The sequence below is a fragment of the Osmerus eperlanus genome, chromosome 18 (assembly GCF_963692335.1).
Source record: "Osmerus eperlanus chromosome 18, fOsmEpe2.1, whole genome shotgun sequence".
Lineage (NCBI taxonomy): Eukaryota > Metazoa > Chordata > Actinopteri > Osmeriformes > Osmeridae > Osmerus > Osmerus eperlanus.
Genome location: NC_085035.1, coordinates 1,882,527 through 1,898,913, shown reverse-complemented (window position 1 = coordinate 1,898,913; position 16,387 = coordinate 1,882,527). Strand labels below are relative to the sequence as shown.

The window sequence follows — 16,387 nt, the reverse complement described above, 5'->3', positions numbered from 1 at the left end:
GCCTGGGCAAAGGACAGTAGAATGAGTGCGTGTTAAGGGCGGTCACTGGTGCAGTTTAGCAAAGCTAAGCTACTGCACATAGTATGATAGCATTCGCCCTTTTCAGCGAGTCCGAGGTTACATCTGTCGATAACAGGTTAACATTTAGGTCGCTCGCAATCGACACGGCATGCACCGACACCAGCTATTATAATTTACATGGGAACTTAAAACCTAAGGGCAAACGTTTCATTATAGGTCCATGTGGCAAGCCACAATTTTATTCGGTGATTTGTTTGCGTTGGCAAAGAGAAGTCACTCGCATCCTTTCACCCGAGCCTTCCACGCACTCACGCACCGTCAGATGCTGCAACCGAGGATGCAGCACGTCGCACTGCGCAGGCGCGAGCCCGCAGCAGTACTTGGCTATTTATAGAAAGTGACGTCACCATGAAATATCAGCAGCGGCAGCCCTCGCCCTTCACACCCCCCTCTACAGACAAACTGGATTGACAGGACGCTTGCAGCAGCACCCCATGTAAATAGCAGTGGGAGGCCGTAGTTGCTAGTCAGCCGTCGGGTGGAGATAGAAAGAGTAAAGGCGTGGGCCGAGGACCGGAAGGACAGTTAACTAGATATCTACGGCATAAACGGTTGTTTTTGATTTACGCATCATCCGCGTCTAGCTAACAACACTTGTAAGCAGGTCAGGAAACCCGCATTCTCATTTGATGTTCTGTCTGAAGCCGATCTGTTTTTGCTAATAACGTTTCATTTTTTCTGTTTTAAGACATTGCACTTTCAAATAACGTTAGAGCAATTGTAGATTGCAGACTGTGTGAGTGTCTGTACCGTTTTCATCAACAGTACAGCAGCAGCGAGGATGCCAGACAGAGAGCAACTGATACAGAAAGCTCGGATGGCCGAGCAGGCTGAGCGGTACGATGATATGGCCTCTGCGATGAAACAGGTAACGATTACAAAGTGGCCAAGCTTGTCAACCGGATTATTTTCATATCTCTGTGCACATTATATTTTCTGCCATGTTACCCACAGGTTAAGATAAGTACCGTTTGCTGGCTTGCTCTCAGTTGTGCAATAGAGGGGGTCGTTTTTGCCAGATTGCATCATAATTCAGGCTGCGGCATGTCGAGCCTTTGTTAGCCAGCTGGCTATGCTAGATTAATGAGATGTGACTTTCGAATATTTTGTAAATTTGAATTACGATGTGAACTTTAGAACAACAGCCGGATGTTTTATTGCCATATACTATCAGTATGTTGTTCGCATCATGTTATCGCTGTAGAAAAACCTTAAATGGATGCTAGCATCCGACTTAGCTTGGTGGCTAACAATGAAGTATGGGTCTTTGCAAGTTATCCAATGGCAGTGCAGAGCTTCAGAGGATAGGGTGCGTTCGAACAGGGTGACTAAGATCGAGATGAATTAAATCATAGGTTAGTCCTAAATGCCCTCACTCTTCGTATGAACTGAGCATTATTGTTGTATGTATATATAATAACATTTGGCCCATAAGGATTTATTAAATACATAATTTAGCACTTATTCCAGATTTTCCTCTCCGTACAGAAAACGCTTTCCGTGAAATACTGCCTACAAGTGGAAAGAAAAAAATATATGGCAGCCATCTTGGAATATTGCCATAGAAACAACTGTAGGCCTAATTGCAATATCTAGTACAGGAATTCGAGCAGATTTATTTGTTTGGTTTTGGGGTTTAAAAAAATCCTTATTTTGCCTCTAACCTGAACCTTTATCCTTTAACATTGATCACAGCATTGCTGACAACAACAACAACATACATTTAAATAAAAACATAAAAAAACCGATTTATTTTTCTGCTTCCAGGTGACAGAGCTTGGGGAGCCGCTGAGCGATGACGACCGCAACCTGCTCTCGGTGGCGTACAAGAACGTGGTGGGAGCCAGGCGTTCCTCATGGAGGGTGACCTCCAGCATCGAGGCCAGGGTCGTGTCCGACGACAACGAGAAGAAGCTGGAGCTGGTGCGAGCCTACAGGGAGACCATCGAGAAGGAACTGGAGACCGTCTGCCAGGACGTCCTCACCCTCCTCGACCAGTTCCTCATCAAGAGCTGCGACGCGGAGCAGCTGGAGGGCAAGGTGTTCTACCTGAAGATGAAGGGAGACTACCACCGTTACCTGGCCGAGGTCGCCACGGGTGACAAGAACACAGCCGCCGTCCAGGCCTCCGAGGTGGCGTACCGGGAGGCCTACGAGATCAGCAAGGGCATGGCTGCCACTCATCCCATCCGCCTGGGCCTGGCTCTCAACTTCTCCGTGTTCTACTACGAGATCCAGGGAGCTCCGGAGCAGGCGTGCCAGCTGGCCAAGGAGGCCTTCGACGAGGCCATCGGACACCTGGAGAACATGAAAGAGGACTCCTATAAGGACTCGACCCTCATCATGCAGTTGCTGCGGGACAACTTGACCTTGTGGACCACTGACCAGCAGGCCACCGAGGAAGTGGGGGCCAATGACTGAGGCCCCCCTTGTCCCCTCCTCTTCTACCTTGGATAGTCTTTAGCTAGAGTAGCCACATCATTTCATCAGCCCATTCTGATTCCCCGTTTCGTCTTCTCCTCCTCTCTCCCCGTCCACTTCCTCATCCGCCCCCTCTGTCTCGTCGTGTCGTCACGGTGACCTACTTGTGGGGGGGAAAAAGAGGGTTTTGTCAGTTAAGGCCTGCTGCCCGTCCTCCATTCTTAAGTTTCCTCCTCTCCCGCGTTCACAAGCTCACCTCGACTCTCACTTCCTGTCTCTCTCTCTCTTTGTCTGTCTCTCTCTCTCTCTGTCGGTCTATATCGCTCTCTCACTCTCTCTGTGTCTCTCTCTGTGTCGGTCTATCTCTTTCTCCCCTCCCTAGGTTTTTTGAGCCTGGCCCACTTTCTGTGCACTGGTGGCATTTGTTTCCTTTTCCCATTCATTGTTGCTGATAATGAACCGACTGGTTGGTATTCAAGTGACATTTATACAGGAAGTTCCGCGAGGACCATTTAGTTTGTCTATCACGAATTGGGTGTCTGTAACGCTAATTAGGGAAATGATTGATTTGTTCAGTTGCCCATCTACATTCATTAGAATGTTGTGCTTTTCCTTGACTGAACCCTGTCACTGTAAGACTTTGGTGACCCATCCTCTCTGTTTCCTGTGTGTTTTCATGGACACGCCCTTATAAGGGCAGTTTGTCTTCACGGGTGATTGGACGGCGTCTGGTTTTTCAGTTCCAGTTGCCGAATAATAAAAACATGTTTTGTTTTTATTATTATTATTATTGTTAATATGTGGTCATTAAAACAATTCCATTAAAACATTACCTACCATGGGAACTCGTGTTGTTTTTTAACTGGGATGTTTATTGTCTTTTTGCCACAGGTTTTTGAACGTCAGTTTCCATGAGTATAAATTCCGTGGACTCTAACAGGTTCTCTTGGTGAGAGGAGATGGATTACATTCATCTGCTGAGGAAACTATTCAAAACATCACCTGGACATACACACTCTTACCACAGTGCCATGGTATAGATTATGAAAGAAAATATGATGATTAACATCCATATTTGGAGTTTGCCTTAATGCTGACGGGTTTGGGTTTGACGTATGTCAGGTTGTATAAAACGGGAACAACCCCTCACAGTGTTCTTGAGTATAAGGAAATGTATTCATCAGTCCTTCCTGATTCCTGGAAGGCTTATCTCATACTTTAACCCCCATAATGTGATCTGTTGGCTCAAGCTATCTCAAGTTAACAATGTGTCTTACCCAACCCATTCACCATCAGGATGTCTTTCTCCTATTTACAACTACAGCGCCCCCTAGTGGCCCTGGTGCTAACAGGCTACTGCTAAGACTGACTTTGAAAACTTTAACGTCCTCAGAGAGGAAAATCCGCTGCACAGCACAGGATGAACAGGTACATTACAAAACACATCAAAGTAACACAATAAAACAACAATAATCCTGATTATTTTTCAGCACCTACAGCAGCCATCCTAAACATAACAGCCCAGGCAGACATTTTAAGGTGCATGTCAATAACTGCATGCCAACAATTCTAATAACAAATTAAATAATGAGTATACTGCACCTCCCCTAGGTTTCCATGTATTCCACGTGCCTAGTCCATGTTCTGATTTTAGACGCTTTTTAGGGGTGCAAGCACCCCTACATTTAATCTCAACACCCCCTTTTTTTAAATTATTATTATGAATTATTATTATCTTAAATAAGTTTTAGTGCTCTAACGTAAGAGTTTGCAAATGTGTCTGTTCGTGGCAGATGACAAAAAAGTACAGGTTCAAAGGGCTTTAAACAGGTTTAATATCCAGTGTTGTCATGCACCTTTAACGTTGGTAGTCTGCCAGTAAAACCAAAGGAGAAGAAGTAGGTAGTTAATTTCATGGCGCAGATTAAGGACACAAGTCACATTCTCATTGGGGGCTGAGCCCCCCTAAAGGTCTGATCCTTGAATCGCCCCTGTAATGCAGCATAGTTCTGTGTTGGTTAGCACGTCATTTAGCACTGCTAAATGACGTGCTGCTTGTGGGGGTCACTTAGAAAGTGAATTCGGTAAACAGCACTTACCAAAATCCTTTTCGTGAAGGGAAGTTTCTTTCAGCGTGTGATGCAACAACAACAACTGCATAAGTCAAAATGAAATCAAAGTATCAGTTGTCAGCCTGATTGATACGAGTTGTTATATGAGGTTAAAACAATAAAGTTCAAGGTTAAGGTAAACCGTTAAGAGATGTTCTGATGACTTGGGTGTGGGTTATATGTAGATGCATTTCATAATAATAAAGCTGTAATTAATAACTTTCTTGTCAAAAAAGAGACCCAGCTTCCCCCCCCCCCCCCCCCCTCTCTCTCTCTCTCTCTCTCTCTCTCTCTCTCTCTCTCTCTCTCTCTCTCTCTCTCTCTCTCTCTCTCTCTCTCACCCTAACTCTTTATCTGACTCTCAATCCCTCCTACTCCCCCCCCCCTCTCTTTATCTCCCACACACCTACCTCGAGGGCCGGTGGTATTTAAGCAGTAGCACAGGGAGCCACAGCTCGAAAGGGGAGACAAACTAGCTGTCCTTTGGTCTCCTCAGCTCAGACAAAATGACTCGGGATTATTTTGGCTTCTCTTTAATGCATCCAAGAAATGCAGCAGACAATGGCACCAATGTTGTATACGCTGTCAACAACCCAGCAGACATATCAGTCATTGTGTTGTACTTCCTTCTGGTCCTGGCTGTCGGAATATGGGTGAGTTACTCAATCGTTCTACTGAATGGATGCGCGCCCTCAAGGTAATTTGCTCCTGTGAATCGTTAACCGCACACCAAAGCCAAAGAGACGTGGTCAGTTCGAGGCAGGAAACGTCCAGGTGGATTCGTAACATTGCGTGCAGGAGAAATCCTGCACATCTGCACGCATCTGTTTAAATCACAGAGAGACATGAGACGAGGGTCACAGTGTGATATCCGTTAATCATTGAAGTGTGTCGAACTGTGATGGGATCATTCTGTACTGATGCTATGCAGCTGTTGTTCCTCATTAAACCCCACTACCGTGGAAAAACCTTCCGTCAACCTCCGCCTACTGGCTTGTAAAAGGATCATTAACTAGTTTAATTTAACTGGGAATAGTATGAGGCAAGGGAATGAATCCCCCCCCCCCCCCAATTAAAGTATACTCTTCATTTAGTTTTTTTTGTTTGCTTCAAAATGTGTTCTTGGGCAGAAAATACAAGTATAGGTCTATTATCTGAAGACGGGTTGTACCATGTTTGCAGACTGTGCTGTGACAGAATGTTGAGATTGTCTCCGTGTCCCTTTGCAGGCCATGGTCCGTACCAACCGGTCGACGGTGGGGGGGTTCTTCCTGGCAGGGAGGAGTATGGTGTGGTGGCCGGTGAGTAAAGGACAAGGAAATGTTGTGACCAGGGTGCGAATTACTGGGGGGTTTAGGGTGGTTTTGACCTCCCTAATTAAGACTTGGACCCCCCCAAAAGAGGTATAAACAACAGGTTGTGTGGGTCGATACACTCCCTGGAGAAGAAGTTGACCCCCCCGATTGTCATTGTATGATTCGCACTCTGGTTGTGACCAAGACTACTGGAAAGCGTGTTATCTTACAGAGGTCAACTTTGATTTCCCAACCGTCTTCTGGAGAACCGAATGACGTATTTATTACCAAACCATTACCTGGTACCAGAGGCGTAGCCACGGGTAGGCCTGGGTAGGCACAGGCCTACGCAATTTGTTCTAAGGCCTACCCAAAAAAGAAAATATCTCAGAAAAATGATGCACCAGTTGCACATCGCAAAGTAAATAAGTAAAAAAATATTGAAAATATGCCTATCCATATTGTTCTAGGCCTACCCAAAAAGATTATTCTGGCTACGCTCCTGGCTGTCACTATGAGTTTTCGATTGAGCTTTATTAAAATGAATCCTTATCAGCTGATTTGAATCTAACTAAAAATAATTAGGTGTTTATTATAACATAAAACTATATAAAAACCCCATGCTTAGCCTCTGCCTATTTTCCTTGATAGTCCATATTATTTAGCGACGCTATATGTGAAAATAACTGATTGTATTGCAATTTTTTTTAATCTCAAACCTTACTATGAAAGGAGTAAAATGCTATGAGCTATGTATACTACCATGTATCCTGCAAAACAAACCACAGTAATGAAATAGTACCAATTGTACCTATGGAGGATTGTGATTTTCCCTTGTCTCTCTCCAGATTGGCGCATCTCTCTTTGCCAGCAACATTGGCAGCGGGCATTTTGTGGGCATCGCTGGAACAGCAGCCGCTTCAGGCATCGCCATAGGAGGGTTTGAGTGGAATGTGAGGAAAACCAACCGACAACTATTGTAACTTCTCACAGTATCATCTTAACCTCTGACACTGGTCGTTGTAATGTCCCTTATTTCTCTCCTCAGGCAAGGTCAATGGTTGTATACAGTTTATAACGACTCTGGAAACTAGCATTTCATAACAGAGATGCAACACTTCATCTGTGATGTTAACAAACATGAAGTGACTGTAATGTTAAAATGAATCTAAAGTTTACTTCTTGCCAACCATCCGTATCCATGTTGGTTCCAGGCCCTTGTGGTGGTGGTCATTCTCGGCTGGCTGTTCGTACCCATCTACATCAAAGCAGGGGTGAGGATGTGGACAAGATGGCCGTTCCTCATGTCGCGGTATCTGATTCATGAGTGACGTTTACTCGAGCGTGCTAATGCCATCTGGCTGCTTCTAGGTGGTGACCATGCCAGAGTACCTGAAGAAGAGGTTTGGAGGACAGCGCATTCGCGTCTACCTGTCTGTGCTCTCTCTCTTCCTTTACGTGTTCACCAAGATCTCAGTGAGTCCTTAGCCGGCCAGACTCACTGCTGAGCTCGAGAGAATATGTGGTCTTGAAAATCCCGGCAGATACTGAAAATGAACTCTTTCTTACTTTGCCTCTCTCTCACTCTCTTTCTCTCTCGTTATCACACTCTCTCTCTCTTTCTCTCTCGTTATCCCTCTCTCTCTCTCTCTCTTTCTCTCTTGTTATCCCTCTCTCTCTCTCTCTCTCTCTCTCTCTTTCTCTCTCGTTATCCCTCTCTTTCTCTCTCTCTTTCTCTCTTTCAGGCAGACATGTTTTCTGGTGCCATCTTTATCAACCTGGCTCTGGGACTGAATATTTACCTGGCTGTGATTCTACTGCTATTGATCACTGCTCTGTATACAGTCACAGGTACACCCTCCTCTCACGCTGTCAACCCACCTCCCTCCAAGCACTTCTAAATGGTATTCCTGTAAAGCACTAAGAAGCTCTTATCTGTATTGTGAATGGCGCCATGAATGAAAGGATGAAAGTCCATCCAATATCGCAGCGTCCGGGCCTTTTAAAGTAACCGTGGCGTTCTGCACGCTCTCTCCTCGGGGTTCCTTATCAGCACTGCATCGTGGGTAATTACCCATGTAGTTTGATAAATCATGGGCAGACCTCCTGCTGTTTCTCTTGGTCTAATGATGCCTCAATATCTGAACTTTAACATGCCTACGTAAACATGGCAATGACCACATATTAATGATGTTAATAGCAACACATCCGGTCAACCTCGAACTCCATGGCTTTGATGGGTAAACACAGCATGTTGTAAACGCGTGGATGGGTGGACGATTTTTGCCAAAAGATAACGGTATATTACGAGATGGTAAAAAACAAAACGCACCTTCTGCTCCCGAACGCGCAAATGTTTCCATCGTTAATTAAAACAGCAGTGGTGATGCGCTTGAACGTTGAATGCTACCTCACGTAATGAGCTTTGTGTGGTTTCTGTCTCAGGTGGACTGGCTGCGGTGATCTACACAGACACCTTGCAGACCGTCATCATGGTGGTGGGGTCGTTCGTCCTCATGGGCTTTGGTACGTTCCTGTTGCGTCCAGACATCAGAATATTCAAATCGATACAAGACTGAACTCACTCGGTTTGAGTTCCAAACTTCGTGGTGTCTCAGTGGATCCCTTGTCTCTTAACTCCTGTTTGTCTCCTCAGCTTTCAACGAGGTGGGAGACTACACGACCTTCCAGACCAAGTACATGGAAGCCATCCCCACCTTCATCGGAGTGAACATCAGCGAGAAGTGCTACACGCCTCGACCAGACTCCTTCCACATCTTCAGGGACGCCATCACGGGAGACCTGCCCTGGCCCGGCCTGGTGTTCGGACTCACCATCCAGGCCACGTGGTACTGGTGCACAGACCAGGTACTTCATTGCTGCCTCCCCCTCCTCGACCCTCGACCCTCCCTCCCTCCCACACTGCCAGCCTTAGCCTCGCTTCAGTCCTCAAGAAGTGAGTCAGACCTTGCTTTTGAATCCTGGTGCTGAGGTAAGATGGCCAGACAGACCCACTGAGGAGACTAGAGAAATTGGAAGGACGTTTATTTACACACCCACACAAGATCCACATAATAGCCCAAGAACAAGCCACTTCCGCCCTGAGTAAAATTGTGGTCGTCTGTTTGTTTAGCAAAAGGTCTGTTCTGATATGGGTTTCTGTCTGCATGCAGTCGTTTGTCCTACTTGGCTCCCAGACTAAGTGTTTTGGTACTTGCCTGAGATGGAAAAGCATTTCCTTGGATGAATATTTCATCAGCCGATGCCGAGTTCTCTCATTAAAAGTGCCGTGAACTTCAATCGAAACATAGGATGATAGCGTGAGGATTAAGGAAACCACATCTGGTTTGAAACTTCTTCTACTTAAACGTCTACTGTTGATGTGGTGTGGAACGACTGGATATTCGTTAAAAACAACCGACTTGAGAGATAGTTTCAAAATTCTCCTTATCTCATCTTGAGATGTTTTCCTGAATACGAACAGGCGTCAACCTATTTGTCACCACGAGACGTCAAACTCTCCCTCCTGTGTGTCATGCTCGGCAGGTTATTGTCCAGCGTTGTCTCTCGGCGAAGAACCTTTCTCACATGAAGGCCGGCTGTATCCTGTGTGGCTACCTGAAACTCCTCCCCATGTTCCTCATGGTCTTCCCTGGCATGATGAGCAGGATCCTCTACACAAGTGAGCCGCCCACACGCACAAAACAAATTCACCTGAAGGCTAGTACTCGAGATGACAGATGCACCCAGATCTATCTCCTTTTCCCTTGCTCTTCCTCTCCTCTGCTCCAGTTCTGCCCCCCCCCCCCCCACCCTGGGCCCGGGAAAACAGACCCGTTCTGGGTGTATGTGTGTGTTGTGTGAGTAAAGCTTCACTCGTTTTTGCTCTGTGTCCCGCCCAGATGAAGTGGCGTGTGTGGACCCAGAGGCGTGTCAGAAGTTCTGCGGCGCGAGCGTAGGCTGCACCAACATCGCCTATCCCAAACTCGTGGTCGACCTGATGCCAAACGGTGAGCCACTGACCTAACCTCTACCGGCGACTCCAAGGCCAGCTTGTGATGAATGATGGAAATGACGAGGGACACATTTTCAACACCAAATGCGCTTTCAAGGACAACTTGTGTAACCATAGAAACCTTCCGTAACATTTCTTATTTTCCTGCGCCCTTCCATCTCTTCTCCTTTGGGTCTTTTCTTCTCCTTTCTTTTCTTCTTCTTCTCCTCCTCCTACTCCTCCTCCCCTCGGTCTTGTCTCCTCACCCCCCCCTCCTCCGTCTCTCTCCTCCTTGTCTCCCCTTCTCCTCCTCCTCCTCCCCTCCTTGTTTTCTCCCCTCCACTTCACCTTCGTTCCTCCTCCTCCCTGTCCCCTCCTCTCCTCCCCTCCTCCCCTACTGGTTCCTCAGGTCTGCGAGGCCTCATGTTGTCGGTGATGCTGGCCTCTCTGATGAGCTCCCTCACCTCCATCTTCAACAGCGCCAGCACCCTCTTCACCATGGACATCTACACCAAGATACGCAAGTCGGCCACTGAGAAAGAGCTTATGATCGCTGGAAGGTAAACACAGAACAGGCACATAAGGGTGTTTAGGGTGAATCAGGGTTCCCATAGGGTGAACTCAGGTGTTTCCACTCCTGTGATACTGTGTGTGTGTGTGTGTGTGCAGGGTGTTCATAATCGCTCTTATTGGGGTGAGCATCGCGTGGATCCCTGTGGTGCAGTCTGCCCAGAGCGGACAGCTGTTCGACTACATCCAGTCCATCACCAGCTACCTGACCCCGCCCATCGCGGCCGTTTTCATGCTCGCCATCTTCTGCAAGCGCGTCAACGAGGCTGTGAGTCCCCGCCCCTGCTTCTCCTCTTCTCCAGGGGCCGGCCCGTTAGGTTGCCAAAAGAGGTTGCCTGAAGATCTATCTAAAGATGTCGTAGGAAGATTACCGAGGTTATTCGTCGACGCCCCGGCGAGGAATTTATCTGTGCTTGCATCTCCGATCCGTTCAAAGGTCCCTGGTTATCACACGTAACCAGGAGAGGCACATTTACTGCCTCTCCGCTTTCGGTCGCTACTTTTAATCTTCGTGTTTGTTTAGGGGAAACTGGAGCATAACTCAGGTGTCAGGAGTCAGGTGGCTGAGCGGTTAGGGAATCGGGCTAGTAATCGGAAGGTTGTTGGTTCGATTCCTGGCTGTGTCAAATGATGTTGTGTCCTTGGGCAAGGCACTTCACCCTACTTGCCTCAGGGGGAATGTCCCTGTACTTACTGTAAGTCGCTCTGGATAAGAGCGTCTGCTAAATGACTAAATGTAAATGATTCTAAATGTAAGCAGTACATCGCAGATGAGGATGATGATGATGATGTCCTTGCCCCTCAGGGTGCGTTCTACGGGCTTCTGATTGGCCTGTGTATCGGCCTGTCCCGGATGATCGCAGAGTTCGCCTACGGCACGGGGAGCTGCGCCAATCCCAGCGTCTGTCCCACCATCATCTGCGGGGTGCACTACCTTTACTTCTCCATCATCCTGTTCTCCATCTCCTGCATCCTCATCGTGTCCATCTCCCTCATGACCGAGCCCATCGAGGACAAATACGTGAGTGGAACGCGTTACCTCAGAGTGTGAGGTCGTCCGTCGAAGAGATTGCAAGGTTTTTAGTCTCCTCTTATACGTTGCAGCGAAAAGAAAAAGCCTGACTAATACGTTGTTGTTATGACATGAGTTAACAGTTAGCCCAGTGGCCATCCCAGCAGCGATGATACGTGACTCGGTGGTAATTGATTTCCACTTCTTGTCCATCATTAACTTAAATTCCCAACCGCCTTCTCTAAGTCAGGCTAGTTTGCAGAAAACACAATCGTCTGAAGTATGCAGGATTAATTTGTAACGTCCTGTAAGCTGTTAACCGAAACATGTGTAAGAGGTTGCAGATGGTGTGAAACCCCCCCCCCATAGGTCATCACTGTAACTGTGTCTCCTGTGTGTGTGTGTGTGTGTGTGTGTGTTCCTCTCCACCTCCCAGCTCTATCGCCTGTGTTGGAGCCTCAGGAACAACACAGAGAAGAGAGAGGACCTGGAAAAGGAAGACTGGATCGACAACCAAGACTCCCTGGATATAGAGGGTGAGGGAGGACTGCATGTTCACACACACACACACACACGTATGCACACACACACACACACACACACACGTATGCACACACACACACACACACACACACACATATGCACACACACACACACACACATGTATGCACACACACACACACATACACACGTGCACACACACACACACGTATGCACACACACACACACACACACACACATGTATGCACACACACACACACACACACACACATACACACGTGCACACACACACACACACACACACGTATGCACACACACACACACACACACACACTTCCCTCATCCCTGTCCTCCTCTCCCGGCAGAGCCCACGGAGGAACCCGGCCGCTGTAAGAAGCTCTTCCTGGGCTTCTGTGGCCTGGAGCAGAGCACGGCTCCCAGGCTCACCAAGGAGGAACAGGAGGAACTCCAGAAACAGCTCACAGACACCTCCGAGGTTCCTCTGTGGAGGAACGTGGTGAATGCCAACGCCCTCATCCTGCTGTGTGTGGCCGTCTTCCTGCACGGCTTCTACGGCTAAGGGTCTCCCTCGGGAAGGAACCTCAAGACTGGCCCCTGTGGTCCTAAGCTGTTTTAAGTTTGTGTCGGTGACCTAGCGTTGTGGCTGCTCGGCTCCTTAAACGGCTGGACTCAAACACTGCCTGGGAAGAGACTTTACGGGGGTGTTTCAAGGGTTTTGCTTTCAAGACTGAAGGGGTTGTGTACGTAGTGTATATGTGTGTGTATGTGTGCAAATTGCACTGACATGTTGAATGTTTTATAATTAGGATTATTTCTGCCAACGTAGGTATAAATAGAAGCGAGTGATTGGAATGTACCGTGTTAGCTTTGCAAAAATGATGAAAGCCTAATATAATCAGAATAAAGCTATCTCTATGGCATTTTCTTCTAATCTCGTCATGGCAGTTTGGTCCTTCCAGAATACAGAGGATTTTTTGTTCTCACTTTACTAGTAATGACAATCAAACATATAATCACGTACTGCCTTATGTTAACAAGTCGTATGCGACCAAAGTCCATATAGGTGCCATATCCTCATTCCATTCTCGTTTGTTATGTAGTTGTTAATTAGTGATGTTTCAAGGATGGATTCAACTGCTGTAAATTTCCTCAAATCCTTCATCTTCTGCATCTGTCTTATTACTGACCCCTGCTGGATACAAGAGTACCTTGTGTGAATGTAAAATTACATTTAGGCAATTTAATCGGAGTGGGTCATGATATGCATTGATGACAGTATTCATAACAACCTGCGTAGCATCACTGCATTTCGTTACAAGTTTTGTTTTATAAAATGTAAAGATTTTGTGTAAAACAAAAATCCCAGTAGAAACAAACAATGTTGGCATTGAAGATTAGTAGTTCAAGTATCATGTTCTGCTTTCATAAATTCCTCTCTCGCTCTAGACTCGTCTGGCAACTTGTTTAAAAGCCCATTCTTCGGTGACAAAGCCTGGTAGTCTTAAAACCCCGTCAGAAGCACCCATCCTGTACCATGGGCATAGCCACGGGCCTTAGAACCCAATTTGTTCTAAGGCCTACCCAAAAACGAAAATATCTCCGAAAAATTACACATTTTGAACATCGCAAAGTAAATAAGTAAAAAAAACTGAAAAGATGCGTATCCATATTTTTCTAGGCCTACCCAAAAAGATTATTCTGGCTACGCCTCTGTCCTGTACCATAGAGAATACACACCCACCTAGAGGTAGGCTACTCTATTTGAAGCTTGTCGCTGTTCATCTCGAAGCTCTGGAAGCCCTGTCCTTTCACAGACCTTCTCTGCAACGCCATCTGGCAGCCACAAGACAACCGCTGAGACTGCTGTGGAGCGAGAATTCACCCCTCTGAAATTTGTGTCAGAAACAGGCCTGTTTATTATGGAAGCAAATCAGTGACATCATGTTTTGAATTTTAAAAGGCTTTGAATACTTAATATTGAAATTTAAACACCACTGAATTTGTTGGTTTTGAATTCACCTCTTTAACATTTAAATATTAATTTATTTCAAATGTAAAAAAGATTCTGATAAAAAAATGAGTTTGCTAAAATTCGAACAGTAAAATTCAGATCCAAAATATTCAAACACAAATTCGAACAGAAAATTTCAAGAAGAAAAAAAAGCGAAATTAAGCGAACATTTTTTAGCCAAAATAATTCAGATTGCAACATCCAGGGTACCAAGGAAGGCCTATCCTGCAGCTACACCTGGATGAGAGGGGCCTGAGGAGAGAGGTCTGCAGTTGCACCCTTCTCAGAGAGGTTATATGGTTTGATTGCATTCAGGCTCGATTGCCTTACCCATCAATGGTATCCCGGATGTTGCAATCTGAATTTGAGCAACCTGAATTTCCAAACCTAGAATTTTTTTGGATCAGAATTTTTTTATTTTTAATCATTCAAAACATTGTGTCAATGATTTGCTTCCATAGTTTATAACCATCACTGCCTGTTTGGTTCTTTGTCCCATGATGAAGGACCTGTATTGTTGTTGGTACTGGGACGTCAGTTTCCACATGTAGATCTGTTCTGTTACTATAGCTACAATGAAACGGTAAAAACGATACATGAACACAATTAAGCACAATTAAACAGATGAGGCCAGGCCTATAAGAAAATGTCCGCAACCATAATGTCAATTATCCGCTGCTCCGAGGTAAGCCTCCTATTGATCCTCCCATTAATAACGTCTTCTTTGCCGTCAGTCAATATGTTTGGTAAGCAGAGAGAGGATTAACATAGGCTATATTTTACAGTTGAGGTGCAGTTCTTCAGTGGTGGAGATGGCCCTTTACGCTGCATTGCTGCTACTGTTCGTGATCTGTCGCTCTGAATCCTTCTGATGCCAAAGTATTTCAACGTTTATTCCCTGTAAGGATCTCCTCCTGACTTTAATTGGATGTTTGCAGACTTGTCAGCACACAGTTTCTTTTTAGAACATTCCAGAAAGGTCTTTCCCTAGGCCTGGCTGGTCAACATCACCACACAGATATATACTTTTTTTTTTTAATTGTAGGTATAGGAAAATATAGGTTTTATAGAATCGTACCAATATTCAGAGGGTTTGGCTGAAAGGATGCAGCCATGAAATCTCTGGAAGAGTACATGGAAGCACAAACATTAATATTCTCTCAGAGCTGAGGATTAATAATCGGTCCACATGCAGGTCTGCAGATCGAGCACTATAGTCAATCCTAGTTATGTAATACCATGTCTGCAATGGCTGAACTATCAAGCTGTGTCTGCTTAGGACACTGCATGGGAAACCGGCTATTAATCAGAAGGTTGCCGGTTCAATTCCCGGCCGTGCAAAATTACATTGTGTCCTTGGGCAAGGCACTTCACCCTACTTGCTTCAGGGAGAATGTCCCTGTACTTACTGTAAGTCGCTCTGGATAAGAGTGTCTGCTAAATGACTAAATGTAAATGTAAGTGTCTGTTACATATTGTGTACTGTACTGTACGTATGTGAGAGAAAGAAGAGAGAGAGAAAAAGAGAGAAGGAGATGAAGAAAGGAAAAGAGTCAGAGAGATAAACCATCTCTGTGTTTGTGTTGACCAGCGTCATCTATCGTGGTTCTTAACTAGGTTGCAAAATGGCATTCATACATATTTCACACGTTCATACATTCATACATACACACACATAAATAGCGCACCGGATACAATCCACACAGGAATCAATTTCGGCTGTTGATTTATGCTGTTTGTTTCCTTTTCTGATGTGCTGTGTGCAGATTCGATCTATTTGTACCAGCTTCCTGTAGCTCCTTCCCTCCTGTGCTGTGTAACGGGGATGTGTGTGTGTGTTTACTGTGTTTGGTGTGTGATGGATTCATATTGTATGTGGAGTATGATTCACAGCTCTCTGTACACCTTCTTCATCTCTCAGTGTGTGTGTGTGTGTGTGTGTGTGTGTGTGTGTGTGTGCACGCGTGCAGCATGGAGGGAAGAGAGAGGGGGGGCTGGATTTTTCAAGGCCCTGATTGGCTGAAATCTCTTCATTGGCAACTAGAAAACGTGATCCAGCCTGCAGAGGCACTGCAGCGGAGACTGCAGAGAGAGAGAGAGACAGAGAGACATAGAGAGAGAGAGAGAGAGAGAGAGACATAGAGAGAGAGAGACAGCCTGGGGAGGAGGGGTGGTGGAGAAAAAGCTTGCAACAGCAACCGAGAGTCAGAGAGAGCGAGCGCGCGCTAGAGCGAGGGAGAGAGAGGCAACACACACACACACAGAGAGAGACCGAGCTAGGCAGGAGCATGCGCGCGCAAGAGGGTGTGTGTGTGTGTGTGTGTGTGAGAGAGCGGCAGAGGCACATTGACGGGAGCCGAGGCAGCGCAG

At 46.1% G+C, this 16,387-nt stretch overlaps 2 protein-coding genes across 3 annotated transcripts; both read left to right on the top strand.

Moving 5' to 3' along the window:
• Positions 1–438: 438 nt before the first annotated feature.
• ywhah (tyrosine 3-monooxygenase/tryptophan 5-monooxygenase activation protein, eta polypeptide) lies at positions 439–3,347 on the top strand. 2 transcript variants are annotated; one of them, XM_062484351.1, is made up of 3 exons: positions 439–685; positions 852–949; positions 1,849–3,347. In XM_062484351.1, exons 2-3 carry the CDS (start codon positions 863–865, stop codon positions 2,500–2,502), a joined length of 741 nt encoding a protein of 246 aa, XP_062340335.1. In that variant the 5' UTR covers positions 439–685; positions 852–862; the 3' UTR covers positions 2,503–3,347. The 2 variants fall into 2 exon arrangements, with proteins under 2 accessions (XP_062340335.1, XP_062340333.1); XM_062484349.1 differs by having other exon boundaries at positions 445–685; positions 847–949.
• Positions 3,348–5,066: 1,719 nt separating this feature from the next.
• On the top strand, positions 5,067–13,451 carry slc5a1 (solute carrier family 5 member 1). The gene is made up of 15 exons (XM_062484339.1): positions 5,067–5,266; positions 5,843–5,914; positions 6,757–6,861; positions 7,123–7,182; positions 7,280–7,384; positions 7,654–7,759; positions 8,354–8,434; positions 8,565–8,776; positions 9,455–9,590; positions 9,811–9,918; positions 10,312–10,462; positions 10,572–10,740; positions 11,278–11,493; positions 11,921–12,020; positions 12,351–13,451. Exons 1-15 carry the CDS (start codon positions 5,120–5,122, stop codon positions 12,563–12,565), a joined length of 1,983 nt encoding a protein of 660 aa, XP_062340323.1. The 5' UTR covers positions 5,067–5,119; the 3' UTR covers positions 12,566–13,451.
• The last annotated feature ends 2,936 nt before the right edge of the window (positions 13,452–16,387 follow it).